Raw genomic sequence first — 20,094 nt, 5'->3', positions numbered from 1 at the left:
AAATCCTTTATTTATCCATGAATCTAACTGTAAGAGGGCTTGTTGTTTTTTGCGGGATGAGTTGTATTTTTCAATGGTGCTATTTAATGTACTGAAAAACTTTGAAAAAATTCAAAGTGGAGTGAAATGAAAAAAAAAAACGCCATCTTTCGGTGCGTCTTGTTTCTACGGCGCACACACTGCAACTAAAATGACACGATAACTTTATTCTACGGGTCGGTACGATTACTACGATACCAAACTTATATAGTTTTATTTTTCGCTGTACTACTTCTATTTTTTTTAAAGATATTTAATTTCTTAATTATTTTCTGCCCCCATCTTCTGCGCGCAGTAACTTTTTTTTTTTCCGTCGACATAGTTGCACGAGGGCTCATTCAGTGCGGTTCATCCTGTAGTTTTAGTTGGTAACATTTCTGAATACATACGACTTTTTGATCGCTTTTTATTACATTTTTTCTTGGAGACAGGGTGACCAAAAATAATTTTTCGCACGAAGTTCACCATGCGGGGTAAATAATGCGCTACTTTGATAGATCAGACTTTTGCGGACACAGCAATACCAAATATGTATTTTTCTTCTATTATTTAGATGTAAATATGGCAAAAGGGGTTTTGTTTTTTGTTTTTTTATTTTTATGACTTGTTTTTTTTTTAATAAGTACTAAAACGTTATTCTTCTTATTTTTACATTTTCTTTAAGCCCCCATAAAGGACCACAACTTGTGGTTCTTTGATCGCTCCTGCAGTACGATGTAATGCTATAGCATTACATCATACTACAATCTGACAGGCAGCCTATCAGGCCACACCACAGGGATGGCTTAATAGGCATACTGCCAAGACACCCCTGGGGCCTGCACAGGGATGGCTTAATAGGCATACTGCCAAGACACCCCTGGGGCCTGCACGGCTTGCATATTAACTTTTTCCACAAGACATCTGCACTATTCAGCAATTCCAGCAACCTGATTGGTTGTTGCCGTGGGCTGATTCACAATTCCAGCAACCTGATTGGTTGTCTGGGTTGGCTGATTCACAGTGATGGGTTGTTTGGGTTGGCTGATTCACCAAACAACCAATCAGGTTCCTGGAATTGCTGAATAGTGCAAAAGTCTTGTGGAAAAAGTTAATATGCGCACCGAACATCATTTGGGGGATTTAAATGCCGCTGTCAGAATAGCTCCTCCCACAGTATAATCACATCTAGAGTCCTCCATCCAACATCACACCCAGAGGCCCACCTGCAGTGCATCACATTCAGCTCTTATTCCCTGGCCCTTCCCCCTTGCTCCAGTGATAATTCATAGAATAGGTACCAGCAGCCCATATTACATGTTTGATTGTAGAACTCCCCCACTTGACTCCTGCTTCTCTTTGGCCGGCAGCGTCTGCATTAGCAGACAGATCTTCTAGGAGACGTGCCCAGCCGGTGGCAGGACTGCAAGGTGGAGGGGAAGTTATCTTTTCCTAAACCTAGCCCTGACTAGTGTGGGACCAGTCACAAATGGCGACAAGACAAAAAAAATCTTGGCACCATTTGCAAAATCTTGAAGTACCATGTGGGTTTTTGGCCTGTTTGTGGGCATTCCCAGGTGGAACAAAGGTGAGGATTAAAATGTAGCAAGACCTGGGATTCAGATATTGGTAAATGGTGGTGTGTAAATATAGCAGGTGGGTTTTACAAGTCACTGGTCAGACTGCACATGGAATACTGTGGACCGTTTTGGGCACTGGTACTCAAGAAGGACATCAGAGCTTCAGCGGGTACAAAGGGGGCAACTAAAGTAATAAATCAAAGTTATCAAAATTGGGGTTATTTAGTTTAGAAAAAAGACGTCTGAAGGGCGATCCAATAACGATGTGTCAGGGGACAATACGGAGATCTCCCCCATCATCTATTACACCCAGGACAGTAACAAGGGGGCGCCCTCTACGTCTAGAGGAAAGAAGGTTTCTACACCGACATAGAAGGGGTTCTTTACTGTAAAAGCAGTGAGACTATGATGCTCTGATGACGTAGTGATGGAGAACTCGCTAAACGAGTTTGAGGAGCCTGGACTTCCTACTTAAAGGGGTTGTCCCGCGCCGAAACGGTTTTTCTTTTTATTCAATAGGCCCCCCGTTCGGCGCGAGACAAACCCAATGCATGGGTTAAAAAAAAAAAAACCGTTTAGTACTTACCCGAATCCCCGCGCTGCGGCGACTTCTTCCTTACCTTAGCAAGATGGCCGCCAGGATCTTCACCCACGATGCACCGTGGGTCTTCTCCCATGGTGCACCGTGGGCTCTGTGCTGTCCATTGCCGATTCCAGCCTCCTGATTGGCTGGAATCGGCACACGTGACGGGGCGGAGCTACGAGGAGCCGCTCTCCGGCACGAGCAGCCCCATTCACCAGGGAGAAGACCGGACTGCGCAAGCGCGTCTAATCAGGCGATTAGACGCTGAAATTAGACGGCACCATGGAGACGGGGACGCTAGCAACGGAACAGGTAAGTGAATAACTTCTGTATGGCTCATATTTAATGCACGATGTATATTACAAAGTGCATTAATATGGCCATACAGAAGTGTATAACCCCACTTGCTTTCGCGGGACAACCCCTTTAAGTGTTACATTATATGTTATAATCATTAATAACTTCAGAAGGGTTGTTGCCAGATTGGAGGCAGGAAGGATTTTTTTTTTCCTTAAATGGGAAAAGTTCGCTTCTACGTCATTGTTTTTTGGGTTTTTTGCCTTCCTCTGGCTCAAAAGTAGGGAAGGGTGGGGGTAATAGGCTGAACTGGAAGGACATAGTAACATAGGTCTTGTTTTCGGCCTCACATACTATGTTTTGGCCTTCCGTGGGATGTGCCTATTTTCTGCACCATTTTACTGCAAGTTTGAGCAGAAAATTTACTAAAGGCAACAGAAAGTGCAACAAGTGTGCCGGCGTTAATGACATCCGCCGCAAGGTGACAGGCTCCCTCATTCATCATCGCAGATTCCTGCTTGTCATCCCATCTCTCAAGGTGACCCGGGGGTACCGCTGCTCAGATGACATGGAATGAATGTGAACGTGGCCTGAATGTGTCCCCCGACATCCTCTCCACCCCAATCGTTCTCTCCATTCATTGCCAAGTCACAATTACTGTGTATGTTGTGATAAAGAGGCTATGTTGTGACACGCTGCCTATTTCTTTTTTTTTCTCTCGGAAATGTTATTTTTATTTTTTTTTTTTGATAATTGAGCCTTCTTCACCCCCACGGGCCTCCACATGGGTTAGGGTCCATTTTACATGGATGACAAACTTGCCTTTGCAGGGCTTGTACCAAGAACATTATCTCTGTTCATACGCGTCATAGGGTGGGCTCCACCACTTGGAACCCCCTATGTGATCCGCATACCCCTCCTTCTGTTCTGGCAGACCCTAAATCTCAAAGTCCCTAAAACCTTTCCTGTAAAAGCGAAAGAAAAAAGATCAAAGATTACATCACATAACAAGAAGTCTGATTGGGTACAATGTTTCTCAACAAATTGTTGGTCCCCCTGGGAGATGAGTGACTCCGGGGTGTCATGGCAGTGAGATTCTGTGATACTCTGTCACGAGATCTCTATCCCAAATGTAATTATGTGCGCCACCTTGTGGTTGTAGTCTTGTATTCTCTAAGATTTCAGCAAGAGTTTTTGAAGATCACAGGGAACATCCTGCAGACCTGATTTTGGGCATTTTCTTCTACCTTTCCTTATGCTGGTTGAGAGCCTGACTTGGCGCTTGTATACCCGCTGTAGGGTGTGGAGATGTGTAATGCCATAGGCCTAAGCTGTCATTTGTGATTCCTTCTAGAACCTGTGAAGGAGGGAAAAGAAAGTGCTGAGAGTGATGAAGAGCCAAAACCAAAGAAGACCAAGAAGGCGGATCAGGCTGCAAAAAAGAAAAAGAAGCAGGTAAATATATGGGATATACGGATCCTTCCACGCTATATAGTACATAGGTAATAATTCATGTATGTCAGGAACACGGGCATTAATGTCATATTTTGTAACTGTGTGTTCAAATTGTTAAAATGCTCAATCCTTTTATTTTCAGGAGTGGATGTAATAGCAACAGATGATTCGGCATTTAAAGGGCCCGTCACATGTCCCCTTTAACTCTTTCCCGCCGTCTCCTGTACATTTATGGCTCTGGAAGTAGTTAGCAAGCAGCACTGTAATCACACAGCTGAGTCATGGCGCGGGCAGAGAAGCCACACTCACCCCATCACACACTGGAAGTCAGTCGTAACTAAAGGCCCATTCACACAGACACGCTTCCCGTCTGTGTGCTATCTGTGTGTTTCATGGACAGCACAAACCCTATTATAGCCAATGAGCGTTTTTTCACGCGGACGCTGCACGTCTGTCCGTGTGCTGCCTGATACGAGTCGCACCTCTGCAGCTGTCTGAATGCGATCCAACAGCTGCTGATATGGAGATAACTCCAATCCCCGCCGCCGTCAGTAGTGACTGTGATATCTAAAGCCGGTCGTACGCATGAGATAAGTCGTCTGAACGCGCCAATTTCTACGGGATTGGCAGATGGTCCTGTGTTTATGGGAGCCTGCTAAGCGTTCTCTGATGGCAGAAGAGAGAGATCTGGCATGTTGGACTTCAACACGCCTTATCCTTTTTTCTAGTGGGTGATAAGCCACGGTCGGAGGGGGTTGGCATTCGTTTTCCCCCCTCACAATAAACAAGGACGAGCGCCTGCGCGTGTTTATAGTAGAGTCATCAAAAGTTGCTCTTGGCTACATAATAAGTTATTGACTGACTGATAACTTATGTGTGACTTACTCCAATCTTATAAAGTGATGGCATACCGCTATAATATGTGGCCCCTTTATTCTTAGGACTGGTGGGGGTCCCAGAGGGCGGTTAATAAAGTAATGGTAGATCTAAACGATTACTCCATGGCTTTATAAGATGGTAAAACCACCTAGAAACTGTGCCCATCCTGGAACCCGGCTCTGACTACCATCTATAATGCCAGGATCGGAGCTGATTAACACCTTAGATGCTGCGATCTATGATTATGCATTATTTACATATGGATGGAAAACCTCTTTAAAAATAAAATTTGACCGGAAGGGGTTAAATAGAGTTTCCCCGAGATGCTGTAACTTCAGCAGGATCAGCAGTATTCTAGTAGCAGAGAATGCAGGTTTCTATCTCTCCTATTACAGGAGGCTTACGCTTCCATCAGCGACTGACCTCTATCATTGGAATGTAAACGCTGATGTCATCGTGTCCGTTTTCCATCTGGATCCCTCGGGGCCAAAATCTCTAATACTTTCCTACACAGAACACGACAGGAAACTGTTCTAACAATCTCAGCCCCAAACATACATGAAGATTCGCCTGCGCCAGATCGGCGCGCTTCCTGTTAGAGCTTATTAGGGAAATCCACTCGCCGTATCACCAGATGTGATGGATCAGAGGATGAAAAGTCTGATGGAAAGACCTCCAGCGTCGGAGTCTTATACAAGGTGTAGGAACAAAGCTGCCGCCAAACGGACGCTCGGCACGGACCACTTTAATAGCCATTTAGTCTTCTAAAAGGGGAGTAAACCGCTGGCAGCAGCTGATCTCTCCGAGGACAGAAGGATTGGGCATATCGAAATCCAACTGCCTGATCCTTCTTTTCCCAAAGTCAGATGCCCCCCCACCCATACGCCGCAGGTTTCATGCCACGTTTTAGCCCTCCATCAACTGTATAAATGTTTAACGTGTTGCTTATTAGGAAACGTATGGAGACGTAAAGCTGTACGTTTCACACATTTAACGTATATATTTTTGGATCTGAAATGATTAAAAAACACTACAAAAAGTTTTTTAAATGGACAGTAACTTTTTGCACAACTTCTGCTCATCTAACAGTCTGTATCATTAATCTTGTCAATCCTTGCAGGACTTTTTTTCGTTTTTCCACTGAAAATCAAGTTTGAAGTGTCTATCACTAGGGATCTTCGTTGCATCGGCTTTGCAATCCACTGCCTGTCATTAGACATTTTGCTTCTGTAGTAACAGGGACTTGGGGACACCGCTAGTTACTGCATGCAACAGAGGTGTGGGCATTCTAATACTGCCTTACATCTGATTTGGAGCAGGGCTATACAAGACAGCAGGGGAAGTCTGGGAGAGGAAGTCCTGGCAAAAAGGTTAATGTAGGACACATGACCCACTTGTAGGTGGGTTGCAAACAGGGCAGCAGAAAAGTAGGGGAATCTACATGGAAAACGAAATTGATAGTTTAAACTGGGTGCAAAGCACATCAATAGTTGATCGGCAGGGGTCCGCCACTCAGGATCTCCGCCAATCTGCACATTAATCGGCCCTCTGTCAGTGCGGTGCGGCCGTCATCGGTGGTCAGATCTTAACCCTTTCCAGTCCAATTTGATCCTGGTTTTCCTAGAGGGCTTACTCTTTTTCTGCCGTTCTACAACGGCGCTATCTGCTGGCTAAAGCCAGTACTGCATGAGGTGACACGTTGGATAGGCTCCGACAGCGGAGAGGCTGGCAATATACAGTAAGACAACCCCGACGGACGTATTCCAACATCGGAGCTGTACAGCCTTAAATCATAATGTCTTCACAGGTCAGACAGTTGATTGGAAAGGGTTAAAGTCTAACCGCAGGTCTCATTACCTTTGATTTAAATGGGAGTGAAGACATCGCTCTGACCGCCAAGGATGATATTTGGTCCGCTGCAGTGACAGTGAGCCAGTCAGTCAGTTGATCGGTGAATATCCTAAGCGGCGGACCCTCGTCAATCAACTATTGATGTCCAACAGTAAAAGTCTGGAAAACCCCTACAATTTAAGAATACATTTTCGTCTGTCCTTCTGCAGCGGTTTCTCGCCGTGCCCTCACATGTTTAATTTTTGTAGGTGAAGGAATGCATCTTACGCAAACCAGAAGAAATAATGGAGCCAACGCCGAAAAAATCCAGGAAAAGGAAGAAGGTACAAAACTTAAAGCTTTCTACCCCTGCAAGGAATTCTCCACTAGAGGGAGCTCCGGAGCTCACTGCATACTGTGTTATAATAGAGTTTACCATATAACAGTCTTCAGTTGGCTCCTGAGTGCCCCTAGTGATGATTCAAGGCAGAACATTCTGTTTTATATCTCCTGCAGGAAATTCAGAGCTCCATCCGCTATAAAGACATCATTTTACATTAACACTAAACTATAAATATTTTATATAAGAAAAAAAATGCCATTTCTGGCGGTTGTCCAGGTTTAGAAAACCATGGCTGCTTTCTTCCAGGAACAGCACTACTCCTGTCCATGGTGAGCTCTGGTATTGCAGATCAACTCTGACCTCTGGTGCAGACTGACCGCTCCCATCCGGATGTCACGATGGCGGTGCCGTCTACTCACATGTGCTGCTGGCGTACATTTGGATATTTCATCTGATGAAGAGATCCCCTGATGAACCCTTATATAATCAAACAGGGGAAACGCGGCAGGATGAATTTCGGTTAGCCTTTGAATGGAAAATACACCGAGTGTGTAAGGGCTTAATACAGGGAGGGGGACGGTGGGGGGGACACAGAAAATTAGCCCAGCACTACACTCTTATGAAAGCTACACGGCGATTGGTTGCTAGGGACAACAGAGACGGGTTTTCTTTTAGACCGCTTTCATAAGAGTGTGGTGCCGGGATACTTTTCCGTGGCCCATCCTGTAGTATCTTTTGTAGCGGTGAGTGTTTGGACTAAGGGGTTTCCCTTTTCAGGGCGAATACTCCACTGCTAGGCAGGAGGGGGTTGTTGGGTGAAGACTTGGGAGAACTACAACACAGTTTGCTGCCTTTTCTACTCTGGATATGCAGAAAAAAGGTGTCCCTTCCACTAATGGAGTGTGATAAATGTAGCGCATATATATATATATATATATATATATATATATATTTCCTGACTTTGGTTTATTACTATACGAGATCCTTTGTATTCTGCTGTGAAACCTGCTATCTATTTTCTCTCCCCTCCAATCATCTACTTAGGGGTCTACAGGTCGCTGTATGTTGGTATCTGTATACGTCATTAATATATGTGCTCATTGTAATGCGCACTACTGACTGATGCCGTATTACCGCACTACCCGGCAGGTAGGTAGGTGAGAGCTCAGCTGGCAGTTATTCCTTCCTGTGCCCACTACAATAATGGTGCGCAGGGCGGTATTCTTGTCTTCGAGACAGGAGACGCCACAAGAGAACCCAACGGACCAGTCAGCGGTGTCCATCGGTCATACACTGGGTCATTACTACCGTTATAGACCAGCCACAACGCAGTCTTATACCTACAGCGGACGTACTGGAGACACTTACCTGATGCTTCGGTATATCGACTCCCTATTACAAATGTTTTCTCGCTCTCCAGAAGACAATTACTGATGTTCTTGCAACATCTGAACCAAAACCTGGAACTCCAGAAGATCTGCAGCGTCTTATTGAGCAACACTATAAGAAGACCCGGTCAGTGATCGAGATGGAGGAACTCCGCCTACCAGGTACGGCCCATCTCCGGCGTCATCCAGGGGGGTGCAGGACGGAAGATAGTTGTAGGTTTTGACTGTGGAAACCCCATGACTATAACATGTTGTAGGATTCACCCTCTATGGAGCAAAGTGACAGAATGTAGAGATGTATATAAGGGGGGCGGAAGAGGCACCTATAGAATTAGCAGGAAACCGTCTTGTATTAGTAAAGTAAATTTTCAGCTACTTCTCCAGTGAGAGGTTTGGGGTCGGCAGCCTGTATAATTTATAGATTTAGATTGGTAACGTTTTCAGACCCCCCCACCCCTCCAACCCAATGCCTTATACACATAACGGCACCAACCACAGTGCCCCCATAACGGTAAGTTATAATGCTTTCAGAACAGTGCCGGCTACAATGCCCCCATAACAGTGCCAGCCGCAATGCCCCCATAACAGTGCCAGCCGCAATGCCCCCATAACGGTAAGTTATAATGCTTTCAGAACAGTGCTGGCTACAATGCCCCAATAACAGTGCCAGCCGCAATGCCCACATAACAGTGCCAGCCGCAATGCCCCCATAACAGTAACAATGCCTCCTAACAGTTAGGGTCCACCCATCCACACATGCGTTTTACCCATCCACATGCGGTCCGTGTTTTTAACTGACTGGACACGAACACATTAAAGTCACTTTGGGCTGTTCACAGGCATTTCTATGTGGAGCAATGGTCTGCGTAAAAAAAAAATCACTGCATTCCCCCGAAAGTCTACGGGAGCGTAAAAAAAAATGCAGCAAGCACAGATGTTCCATACAACATACTACACGTTACATGCGTGCGCACTGCTTTTTTTTTTGTTTTTTATGTATTGCCAGGAAACATTGAAAAAAGTCACATCAGCCGGGCCTTCTTGCGGGTTTTTTTTTCCGACCGCGTGAGACGGATGACGCATGGATGGAGAAAACACACACAGGCAACAAAAACACATTAAAAATTACATATGTGCATGAGAATGACCGCCAACAGCCACAGGGGCTTCAGACTGGGGATGGCAAGGCCCAGAAAAAAAATGAAAAATTGGGGGGGAAAAATGTGTTTTTTTTTTCTTAAGCCATTTTTTTTCTGGAAAGATTGAAAAAAAAATGTGCAAAATATTTTCTTTTCCAATGATAAATACTATGGAATCCAAACTATACAAGATAAAAAACGGTTTGGGAAAAAAAACTCCCTCCAAAAAAGCAATTTTTCAGTTTTTTTTCTCCAGGCCTTTCCATCCCTACCTCAGATAGAAGAGTCCCAATGCAAAACCTGTGACAGCCTCCACCTACCCCGTGCTACTGATAAGACTGATGGGTTCTTACATGGCAGAGGAGCCTTAAGGTCCCTCGGGTATCTGGGTTCAGGGGTGACTGCTACCCAATATTTAAGTCCTTGCCCCTTACAGTGCCAGCCACACTGGTGACAACTGCCGCTATAGCGCCCTTTCTGTCAGCCAGGGTGGTCATCTGACCATCCTAAACAAGTGTTATATCCCGCTGCTGGCACAAATCATACTGGCCAATGCACGGCCAGGCACCATACTGCGCCAGTCCCAACGCCCTCCTGTGAGAGAAGGTAGTCCTCTGACGACCGCACTACATGCCAGGAAGGCAAATCCCTTTAAGACAATAACTAAAGTCATACTAAATCCTAAAAGTATCCCTTTAAACAGTAATTTTCCTTCCTGTCTGTAATCCATCCTTCACCGCGCCTCGTTACGTCTCCAAGGCCCGTCCCGCTTCCGTGCCAGTAACCTCAGCCATGACCAAGCTTCCTAATGGATATGGCGGGGTGTCTTCTCACTAGTAATGGCCGCCTCCACCAATGGGTGCCCTTTAAGAGACATGATTGATATCGTCTCTGGGACCGTACTTCATCCCCAACATCAAGAACCGCAGAAAAGGTTAAATAGAAGCGTTCAGTGCGGTCGAGCCAGAAGTAGAGACTTCTCAGGTCCTGCGCTTGTTTGCTTGCACTCTGTGTGAACCGTACGGAGAAACCCAAGGCCCCGGTGTGCGGCCGCGGGATGGTGTACGTCTTGTAGACTTCCAGCAATAATCTCCTTCTGTTATACGATATTTGGTGGACGGGGAAAGTCTGTTCTCAAGAAAATCCGAGGTTTCTTATTCCGTACCTGCTTATTTCTATCAGCGCTCCGGAGGGGATAGATGATTTATTCGCAGGCGGGTGGTTTGCCCTGACCGTGACCCGGGTTACTGTGTCCTCGTATTGGGGTAGTATTGGCCCGTGGACGGTTGTCTCCTTCAGTAGTCCCTTCCATTGGCCCGTGTTGGCCTCAGACAATTATATTAACCCCTTAAGGACCACACACACCATAAAATTACAGTCCTAGGCTTTAATCCCGGCCAATAGTAAAATCCAGCGCGGGGTTAAAGCTCCTGCAATCTGCCTTCTCTCTTGTAGGCTACATAGCGCTCAATGAGTGCAATGAAGAAGGAAAGCGGAAGTGTTACTATTCAACCCGGCGATCACGTAACCACCGGTCGCCCCCTGCTGAAGCAGAGCTGCAGGGCAATGTTTTCCACTGTAATTGGGGCTCCTATGGCTGCCACAGTTACAGTACAAAAGGGTTCAATTTAGCGTGAATGACCCCCGGTGGTCTTATATGAATTGCAACATAGATGTACAAAAAAAAAAGGGTTTGGAAAAAAAAATGTAACTTCTTTTTGTAACTTAGTATAAAAAATAAATATATGAAAGAAAATGACGCCAACCTAAAGCGCGGTGATCTGCGCCCTGTAATCCAAGACCATACCAATGATCAAAAGGGGCCGAAACAAAATGAGGAGCCCAATCCTGTGCCTTGTTTATTTTAGAGTTATTATGCTATTTTTAAAAAAAATTTCTCTGAATTTATTTTTAAATGTATTATTTTTTAGCTTTTTACCCCTAATAAAACTAAAAAACAGGAAAAAAAAGCAGTTAAAATATTAAAATATATATATATATATATATAAATAAATAGCCCTATATGTCACGGGAAAAAAATGCAGAAAAAATAATTTTAATAAATCAAAATAAGGCCATAAACCCACCAAATAGGTACTTACAGGGTTAATTTGCATGCAAAATCCGGTTCCTGAGGGTGCTCTGGTGTGACGGCTGGGACACTCTAGTCTAGGGCCCCGGGGCCCCCGCTGTCCTGTTACAATCTACAGTTGTGTCTATAAATATAGAGGGATTTATACAGAATAATAGCGACCCTCCGGTCTCTGGAAATATTCTGTCCAGGGATCGGCGGGGGAGCTATCCTACCTGCTGACAGTCTTCTGCACCGTTGTCCCCAGAGTTGCCAGTTCCTGCGCCCGCTGGTTTCCGGGATGTCCACTGCAATCTTCTGACTACTTGGCTTACAGTGTGCATTGTGTCGCACTACCGATGCACTAGAACTGCTCTCTGATTGGTCAGTGCTGCTCACATGACTAGTGCTGGCCGACCGGAGCCACGGACTACTGATGCACAGCTGTATTAGGTAGGCAGAAGAATGTGGCGGCCGTCTTGGAAGACCGAAGACAGAGGCTTAGTAACCGGGGATCTGAGGGACAAGCGTGCGGAGGATGGATGGCAGGTAATCTAAAGGCCCATTTACACAGGACGAAAGTCGGGCAAACGATGCCCGACAATCGTCCCTCTGTGTCCTCGCTTCTGTGCTACTGCACAGAAGCGAGTATCCCTGGATCTCTGACAGAGCGGCCAGCAGGGGGCCGGGATGGCAGGAGGAGATTTCTCTCCTCGCTCTTCCCTGCCCCTCTCAATTCACTTAACGCAGCGGTCGTTCAGCACTGAACAGCTGCTATTTCCAATGAGCGATAAGCCATCAGCTCATCACCCATCGTTTATGCTGCATGAACTCTCCCCCTCCACACCTTTTTGCCCGGGGACTGGAGAGTTTCTTTAATATACATTATTAAAATGAAGTGGTCGGTCTTGTCTTTGGATGATATATTCACAACCGATTTGGTATATGTGCCAGGAAAATCTCTTGACTGTGTCCATAGGTAATAATGGGCCTGTGATATGACAAAAGCCCCTCTTAATTACATCCAATTAGGCAGTATATGTTATTACTTTTATATTGCAACGCTGACCACATGCAGGGGCGGCTGCACACGTCAGTAACCGGCAATACAACCTTCCACCATACACTACATACACTGGAGGGTCAGGAAATTATGAAAAGGATTCATCATCTTTGAGAGAACTTACCAGACGTTTGCAGGATGGATGGAGGGAAATACCAGCTGAGGTGTATCAGACGTTTGCCATGGAGAGTATCCGATGTCATTATGGCCAAAGGAGCCCCATTAAGTATTAACCCTTTCCAATCCACTGTCTGACCTCTGAAGACAATATGATTTAAGGCTGAACAGCTCCATTGTTAGAAGACACCCGTCGGGGTTCTATTAATGTATATTGCCAGCCTCTCTGCTGTCGGAGCCTATCCAACGTGTCACCATGCAGTACTGGCATTAGCCAGCAGATAGCGCCATTGTATAACGGCAGAAAAAGAGTAAGCCCCCTAGGAAAACCAGGATACAAATTAGATTGGAAAGGGTTAACATATGTAATAAATGCTACTTCTGATTCTTTCTCAGGTGTCCCATTACTTTGGGAAGGATAGTAGCGTCATGGATGATACGTCTGTAATCACTTTTACCAGTTTGTTGTTTTGATGCTTTGATTGATGAAAATCAACTTTTTCTATTCCTAGATAATTGTTTTGTAAAAGAAAACGACTTAAGCCACACATTATCCTCGTACCTGCGGGAGGGTAAGTGTGCGGAGGGGGTCGGGGGTGAAACGCTGACCGTAGGCCACATGGTTTCGTTGCACCTGCAGGAGGGTATATGTGGGGGGAGATGACCATAAACTGTACATTCTGCATCCAATAGCCCTACAGGTGACACATCCCATGTAACATGCAATCACATCATACAATAATACTGTCTGGATGGTTTTGGTGAGCTACCACCACCTAGTGGCGAATCCCATTATTGCAGTCTTTTATTTTTTCTCTCTGCATCTTATGATGCTGCAGCCATCGATCTGCTGCGTGGCTTGGTGACCCCATATATTGGGGACTCCCTTCTCGTCCACTACTGCTTTTTCAGTGGGGTTTTTTAGTGGATCTATTATTATTGACACAAACCAATCTGTAGACAGATACCAACCCGCTGCTGTAGAAAGGATATGCCTACAATGTAACGCTCCATGTTTTACAGTTTGCCCCAAATGGTCAAAACTATCAAAAAATCACACAGAAAAGAGATCTGTCCTCCTGCTGATTGTCTGCAGCTCGGCGCACCGCACCCTGGAGCTGATCAGGTAGGTGTCCGAGGGCGATCCCCGACCGCAGGTTATTTCTCCATCAGCCACATAAGTAGAAACTAATTTCACAATAAACTCCCATCTGTATATAATATCGCGCCTCCAGGTTGTATTAGTGACACCGCTGCCGGGCAGACTTGGTTTGAACACTATGTCACATTTGATCTGAAGAATAGTGCAGCATGCGGCGCTATTCTTGCTTTCCAAACTGTAAACCCCAGAATAAGTCCGAGAGGATCGGCCGCACCCCTACTATTGAAGTTTAAAGGAGACGTTCCGTTCCTAGGACCTCCGCCCTGCATAGGGGCATACATTCCGTGCCATCCTCCGGAATCCCTGCCATCCCCATGACTCCTGCAGCTCCTTATCAAGCATCATACTATACAGTACCCGTCTCTCCATGCTGCACTCATTACCATACAGTACCCGTCTCTCCATGCTGCACTCATTACCATACAGTACCCCTCTCTCCATGCTGCACTCATTACCATACAGTACCCATCTCTCCATGCTGCACTCATTACCATACAGTACCCGTCTCTCCATGCTGCACTCATTACCGTACAGTACCCGTCTCTCCATGCTGCACTCATTACCATACAGTACCCGTCTCCATGCTGCACTCATTACCATACAGTACCCATCTCCATGCTGCACTCATTACCATACAGTACCCGTCTCTCCATGCTGCACTCATTACCATACAGTACCCGTCTCTCCATGCTGCACTCATTACCATACAGTACCCGTCTCTCCATGCTGCACTCATTACCATACAGTACCCGTCTCTCCGTGCTGCGCTCATTACCATACAGTACCCGGCTCTCCGTGCTGCGCTCATTACCATACAGTACCCGTCTCTCTGTGCTGCGCTCATTACCGTACAGTACCCGTCTCTCCATGCTGCACTCATTACCATACAGTACCCGTCTCTCCATGCTGCACTCATTACCATACAGTACCCGTCTCTCCATGCTGCACTCATTACCGTACAGTACCCGCGTCTCCATGTGGCACTCATTACTGTACAGTACCTTTCTCTCCACGCTGCGCTCATTACCATACGGTACCCGTCTCTCCACGCTGCGCTCATTACCATACAGTACCCGTCTCTCCATGCCGCGCTCATTACCGTACAGTACCCGTCTCTCCATGCCGCGCTCATTACCGTACAGTACCCGTCTCTCTGTGCTGCGCTCATTACCATACAGTAACCCGTCTCTCCATGCTGCACTCATTACCATACAGTACCCGTCTCTCCGTGCTGCACTCATTACCATACAGTACCCGTCTCTCCATGCTGCACTCATTACCATACAGTACCCGTCTCTCCATGCTGCACTCATTACCATACAGTACCCGTCTCTCCATGCTGCACTCATTACCATACAGTACCCGTCTCTCCATGTTGCACTCATTACCATACAGTACCCGTCTCTCCATGCTGCACTCATTACCGTACAGTACCCGTCTCTCCATGCTGCGCTCAATATCGTACAGTACCCGTCTCTCCATGCCGCACTCATTACCGTACAGTACCCGTCTCCCCATGCTGCGCTCAATATCGTACAGTACCCGTCTCTCCGTGCCGCACTTATTACCGTACAGTACCCATCTCCCCGTGCTGCACTCATTAACATACAGTACCCGTCTCTCCGTGCCGCACTTATTACCGTACAGTACCCATCTCCCCGTGCTGCACTCATTACCGTACAGTACCCGTCTCTCCATGCTGCACTCATTACCGTACAGTACCGGTCTCTCCATGCTGCACTCATACATTGGGGGTTTGTATGTTTAGTGGTTTCATTCTTCTCCCTTTTCTTGCAGACTGATAAAAGCCTTCCGAGGTGACACCAAGATAATGAAACTATTTGCGAAGCACATCAAGGTATTTCTCTGCTACTTATAACACGGAGGAACGGGAATTTATCCCAATCCACCCCAATGAAGGGAACAGGGGGAGAGTACGCAGCTCCTCTGCTCAGGCATCGCTTCTCGTATTCTTGATCTACACTGATCAGGGCCCCGGCTAACACCCTGAATGATACCGGCAGGGGTCCCGCTTCATCCTGGACAGTGCTGGGAACCAATCACATGACAGATAAGCCATCCAACTTTTCATGTGATTAGCTGAGAAATTGCAAGTGAAATTAAAGGGGTATTCATAGATGCTAAAACCCCCACCTGTCCTCAGAAGACCCAGCCCCCTGTTTTCACCAGCCACAAGGCCACGGCTAGGAGAACTTTGTATGGAGCGGAGGTCGAACGTGCCTGCTTCCACAATTTTAAAGTCTATGGAACTGGTGGAAAAAAGTTGAGCGCTTTGCTTGTCTTTTTCTGATTGTGCCATAGACTTTGAATGGAGCGAAGTACTCGCCCTGCACTGCATTCATACTCCTCCTCCTAGCGGTGGGCTTGTGGTTGGGGAGCACAGGGGGCTAGGTTCCCACTTTCGACAATGGGTGGGGTTCCCAGCAGTCGGACCCCTAGCAATCTAGCCTTTTTTACCTATTCAATGAAGAAGTAATGGCTGCTCCGGGATGGGATACCCCTTTAATGTCTGCCTGTTAGTGATCCTCTTTAAGTTGACTAGAAGGAAATGAAATGATCGCAGATATATTAAAGTGACGGAGGGCTATATAACTTACTGCTTTCTTTTATTGATGTACAGCTGCTAATCCACAGATTCATCGACGCCAGCTCCAAGATGGCCGCTGCGCTCCTGTTGCTCATCTATGAACAGTGGGCAGTGGTAATCAGATGCTACATGCTGTTTTTTGATTGGTCAGGGTTGCTCACATCAGAGCAGCATAAAAAAAATCTTCGATGACCCACACACCACCGGTGTTCAGTGTGTATCAGGTAGTTTAAGAAGTGGAGAGGCCATCTTGGATCACCATAATGGGGTCACATGAACCGGCAGGAGGATGTATCAGAATAAAGGAGGGCACTAAGTAATCTCATAGATCCTCTTAACGGTGGAGGACCTTACATTGGACAACATGGCTGATTTCTTCCAGAAACAGCGCCACTCTTGCCCAGGAACTTTATCTAGTATTGCAGCTCAGCCTAATTCAATTGAATGCCACTGAGCTGCAATACCAAACACATCCCAGGGGCAGGAGTGGCGCTATTTCTAGGAGGAATGAGCTCTGTTATCTAATCCCATAAACCCCTCTGTGTGTGTTCACATGTGGCAGATTTTGGGCGGATTTTGACGTGATTCACCGTTTCACCCCTGCGGTTAGTGGTCTGAGGTCAGCTACGGATCCATGTCAAAAACCGCACTGCGTCCGCCACGTGTGAATGTAGGGAAATCCCTTGTGCTCAGGCAGATACATATAAGCGATACTGGATATGACGAGTTCCCAGGACCGTCCGCCATCTAATATAATCCTGCGTTCTCAAACTTCATCGCAGATTAAAGATCAGATAAAGTGGCTGGAAACCAACGTGGTTCACCTGGGAGCCGGGACCCCGGGGAGGATAAAAGCCCTCATAGAACAAGGTAAGAGGGGGGCTCAGTCCGAATTCTCCAGATTCACTAAAAAATGGTAAAAGCCCCCGATGTGACCCAAACATCTATATGGTGTGTAGCTGAATATAGTCTATTGCTCCCTGTTATCAACCACGTTTATTATTGGGGTTAAGGACCGGGAGTTCCTAATATTGGGCCTTGTGAAGGTGCCCCCGATCACACGACAAACACCTTGTGACGTAACAATAGGGCCATCTTTGTACCACGCCAGGACTTTCTGCGCACCAGCCATCTTGGAGGGATCTGTCCAGGCGGGTTTCGGTCAGACCGGTAGCGAAGGCTTGGTTTGTTGGCCTCCCCGTCACGAAGACGCGTTTGCTTCATCACTACTCGGCACCGTCTTTCTGCAATGTGGGTCCCGTTGCAATCGCTGTGACATCCATTCCAAAATGTAAAACACGCGATCGGGATCGTCCTCCGTGAGATCATGCAGCAGCATTGTATTGTCCGGGTGCCACTTGGGCGTAGCGAATATCTGCTCGCTGGTGGTTCAGTTTGTTGGCAAGTCTAACACAGAACCTGTTTGGCGGAATTTGGCAAGCAGTTTGCCAACATGGCAGATGGGTGGTCTGTTAGGGTGCCGACCATGGAAATCCACTGCAATGACTCGGTGTTGCGCTCTCTGGGGATCGGCACATTCTCTCTCCTCGCGGGTTCATCTCGCAGACGTATCTGAGAGAAGGTTGATAACCTTGGCAGGAATAAAGGTCACATTTAAGCACAGATGTGGTTTTCTCATTAAATTCTCTATCCTATATATTATATATGCGCTTCCCATTTTGAAAATATCAATTTGGTTCCAAGATGGCGGCTTTCAAAATGGCTGCCACGTCGGACACTACCCTTCACAGATTGGCACCCTTGCCCTTAGCGCTATGCTACACACCACATGGTGTTCCCAACCAGCGTTTTACAATTATTCAGGTGTCTCCATACCTCCCTGGACCGCCCTGTATAGTGTCTTTCGTCCTCCTGTAATCTGTGCCGTCCGCCGTAGTGTCGTAGACGTATCATGTGGTAACGTTCGGTGTCCTCCTTCTGACAGATGGGCTCAGCTTGCAGTCCTTGAAATACCTCATTTTAGATTGGAACTGGAGGGATCAGAAGCTGCGGAGGATGGCGGATATACCAGAGGTAAGTCTGCCCTGTGTTAGGTTTTATGTATAGAGCGCCACCTAGAGCACCAATCACCACCCGCAGGAGGCTTACAATATAATTTCTGCATCTCGGACGCACACTTTTCTATAACTTGTTTTTTTTCTCCCTAAGTGTGGGGGCAATCTAGAGGGTACAGGGAAAAGATAAAACTCCCTTAAAGAGGTTGTCATGGTTGAAAGTCATCAGCTATCCACAGGATGGGACTAGGCTTCAGATTGGTGGGGGGAACCAATCAATCGCTGAGACTTCCACCAATCCTGAAGTGAGGGCAGCGGCTGTTGCACATGCTCAGTGCCGCTACAATCATTTCACTGCGACCGCCAGTGATGAGGTTGTGTGAGGACTTTTGAGTAGTGGGGTGACAAAAATAACCCTGCAATTCTGGCGTTACTGTTTTGGGTTTTTTTCCCTCTCTTTTGGCTTTCACCGTGCAGTATAAATAATGCAAAATTTTAATAGTTCAAAAAAAAAAAAAATAAAATTGGTAAGAAGTTATTTTTTTCATAAAAAATGGTTTAAAAAAATAGTAATCAAACTTTTCTCTTTTTAGTCCACAAAGGAAACTTGAATTTGCGATCATCTAATCGCTTGTACAATATTCCATTAAGCCCTGCCACTGGCACAGCTTAATAGACAGAAATACAAGGGAGCCTTGGAGGCCTTTCCAATGCCGCAGGCTGCCATGCTATACAAACTCATTACACCATCTTATTAGGAGTGAGCAGTTCGGGGGACAGAGGGAGCTCCCTCCCTGCCGAGGCATTTAAATGCTGCAGTCACAATTGACAGTCGCATCTCAATGGTTAGCGGCCAGGATCAGAGCAAGCTCTGTTCGCAACTGGTACCTGTATAACACTGCTGATACCCGCTGGGTATGAATCGGGCTCGGCTCCTGAGCCCACACCATACTCTGCAGCCCAATGGCGTACATGTATGTCATTGGTATGCAAAGTGTTAAAGCAGATCTGTCAGCTAAACGTGTTACCCTATATATATTGATGAGGAGAGCATCCCGCCCCAACCCATCCCGATCTACTGTGTATACATGTGGCCCTCAGGTACGTGGATTCTTAACCCTTGTGCTCTACTGTTGCAGGTGAAGAAGGAGACGGCAGAGCTCCTGGAGTCGGGCCTCATAGCTGCATGCAGAGAAGGATCGGTGAAGATCGGACTATTTTAGCTCCTGTGTTACATATATTACCGCGCCTTTTATCTGCACCTTTGTTTTAATCAGCGATTTTCATAAATCCTTTAACTCCCCGTATCTTCATGAGTAATAAAAGCCGGTTATTTTTCATTGTGTGTCTGCTAATGCAAGTGAATTGTTCTGCCACAGCGCTGTTGTCAGATGTGACCGAACCCCCGCATGAAACCCCACAACGTAGTAAACACTGTGGGAACGCTCCCCTGCACTCGTTGGCTCCATCGGGGGTGTACATAGAACTCATAAGGCCCCATAGCAAAACTCAGAACAGGCCCATGACCCCTAAAAATATACATATA

At 46.4% G+C, this 20,094-nt stretch overlaps 1 protein-coding gene across 4 annotated transcripts in view; it reads left to right on the top strand.

The window, feature by feature from the left end:
* CMSS1 (cms1 ribosomal small subunit homolog) overlaps positions 1-19,888 on the top strand; it is a 262,721-nt gene extending 242,833 nt beyond the window's left edge. For all 4 annotated transcript variants that reach the window (XM_066599173.1, XM_066599174.1, XM_066599176.1 and 1 more), the window contains exons 2-10: positions 3,833-3,933; positions 6,912-6,986; positions 8,406-8,535; positions 13,276-13,335; positions 13,787-13,889; positions 15,723-15,783; positions 17,316-17,403; positions 18,479-18,567; positions 19,688-19,888. In XM_066599173.1, coding sequence (XP_066455270.1) covers positions 3,833-3,933; positions 6,912-6,986; positions 8,406-8,535; positions 13,276-13,335; positions 13,787-13,889; positions 15,723-15,783; positions 17,316-17,403; positions 18,479-18,567; positions 19,688-19,771 — 791 coding nt within the window. In that variant the 3' untranslated portion in view covers positions 19,772-19,888. The remainder of the gene's footprint in view (positions 1-3,832; positions 3,934-6,911; positions 6,987-8,405; positions 8,536-13,275; positions 13,336-13,786; positions 13,890-15,722; positions 15,784-17,315; positions 17,404-18,478; positions 18,568-19,687) is intronic.
* Positions 19,889-20,094: the final 206 nt, after the last annotated feature.

This window comes from Eleutherodactylus coqui, chromosome 4 (genome assembly GCF_035609145.1).
Source record: "Eleutherodactylus coqui strain aEleCoq1 chromosome 4, aEleCoq1.hap1, whole genome shotgun sequence".
NCBI lineage: Eukaryota > Metazoa > Chordata > Amphibia > Anura > Eleutherodactylidae > Eleutherodactylus > Eleutherodactylus coqui.
Note: the sequence above shows the minus strand (reverse complement) of the source record. Positions and strands in the feature narration are given on the sequence as shown.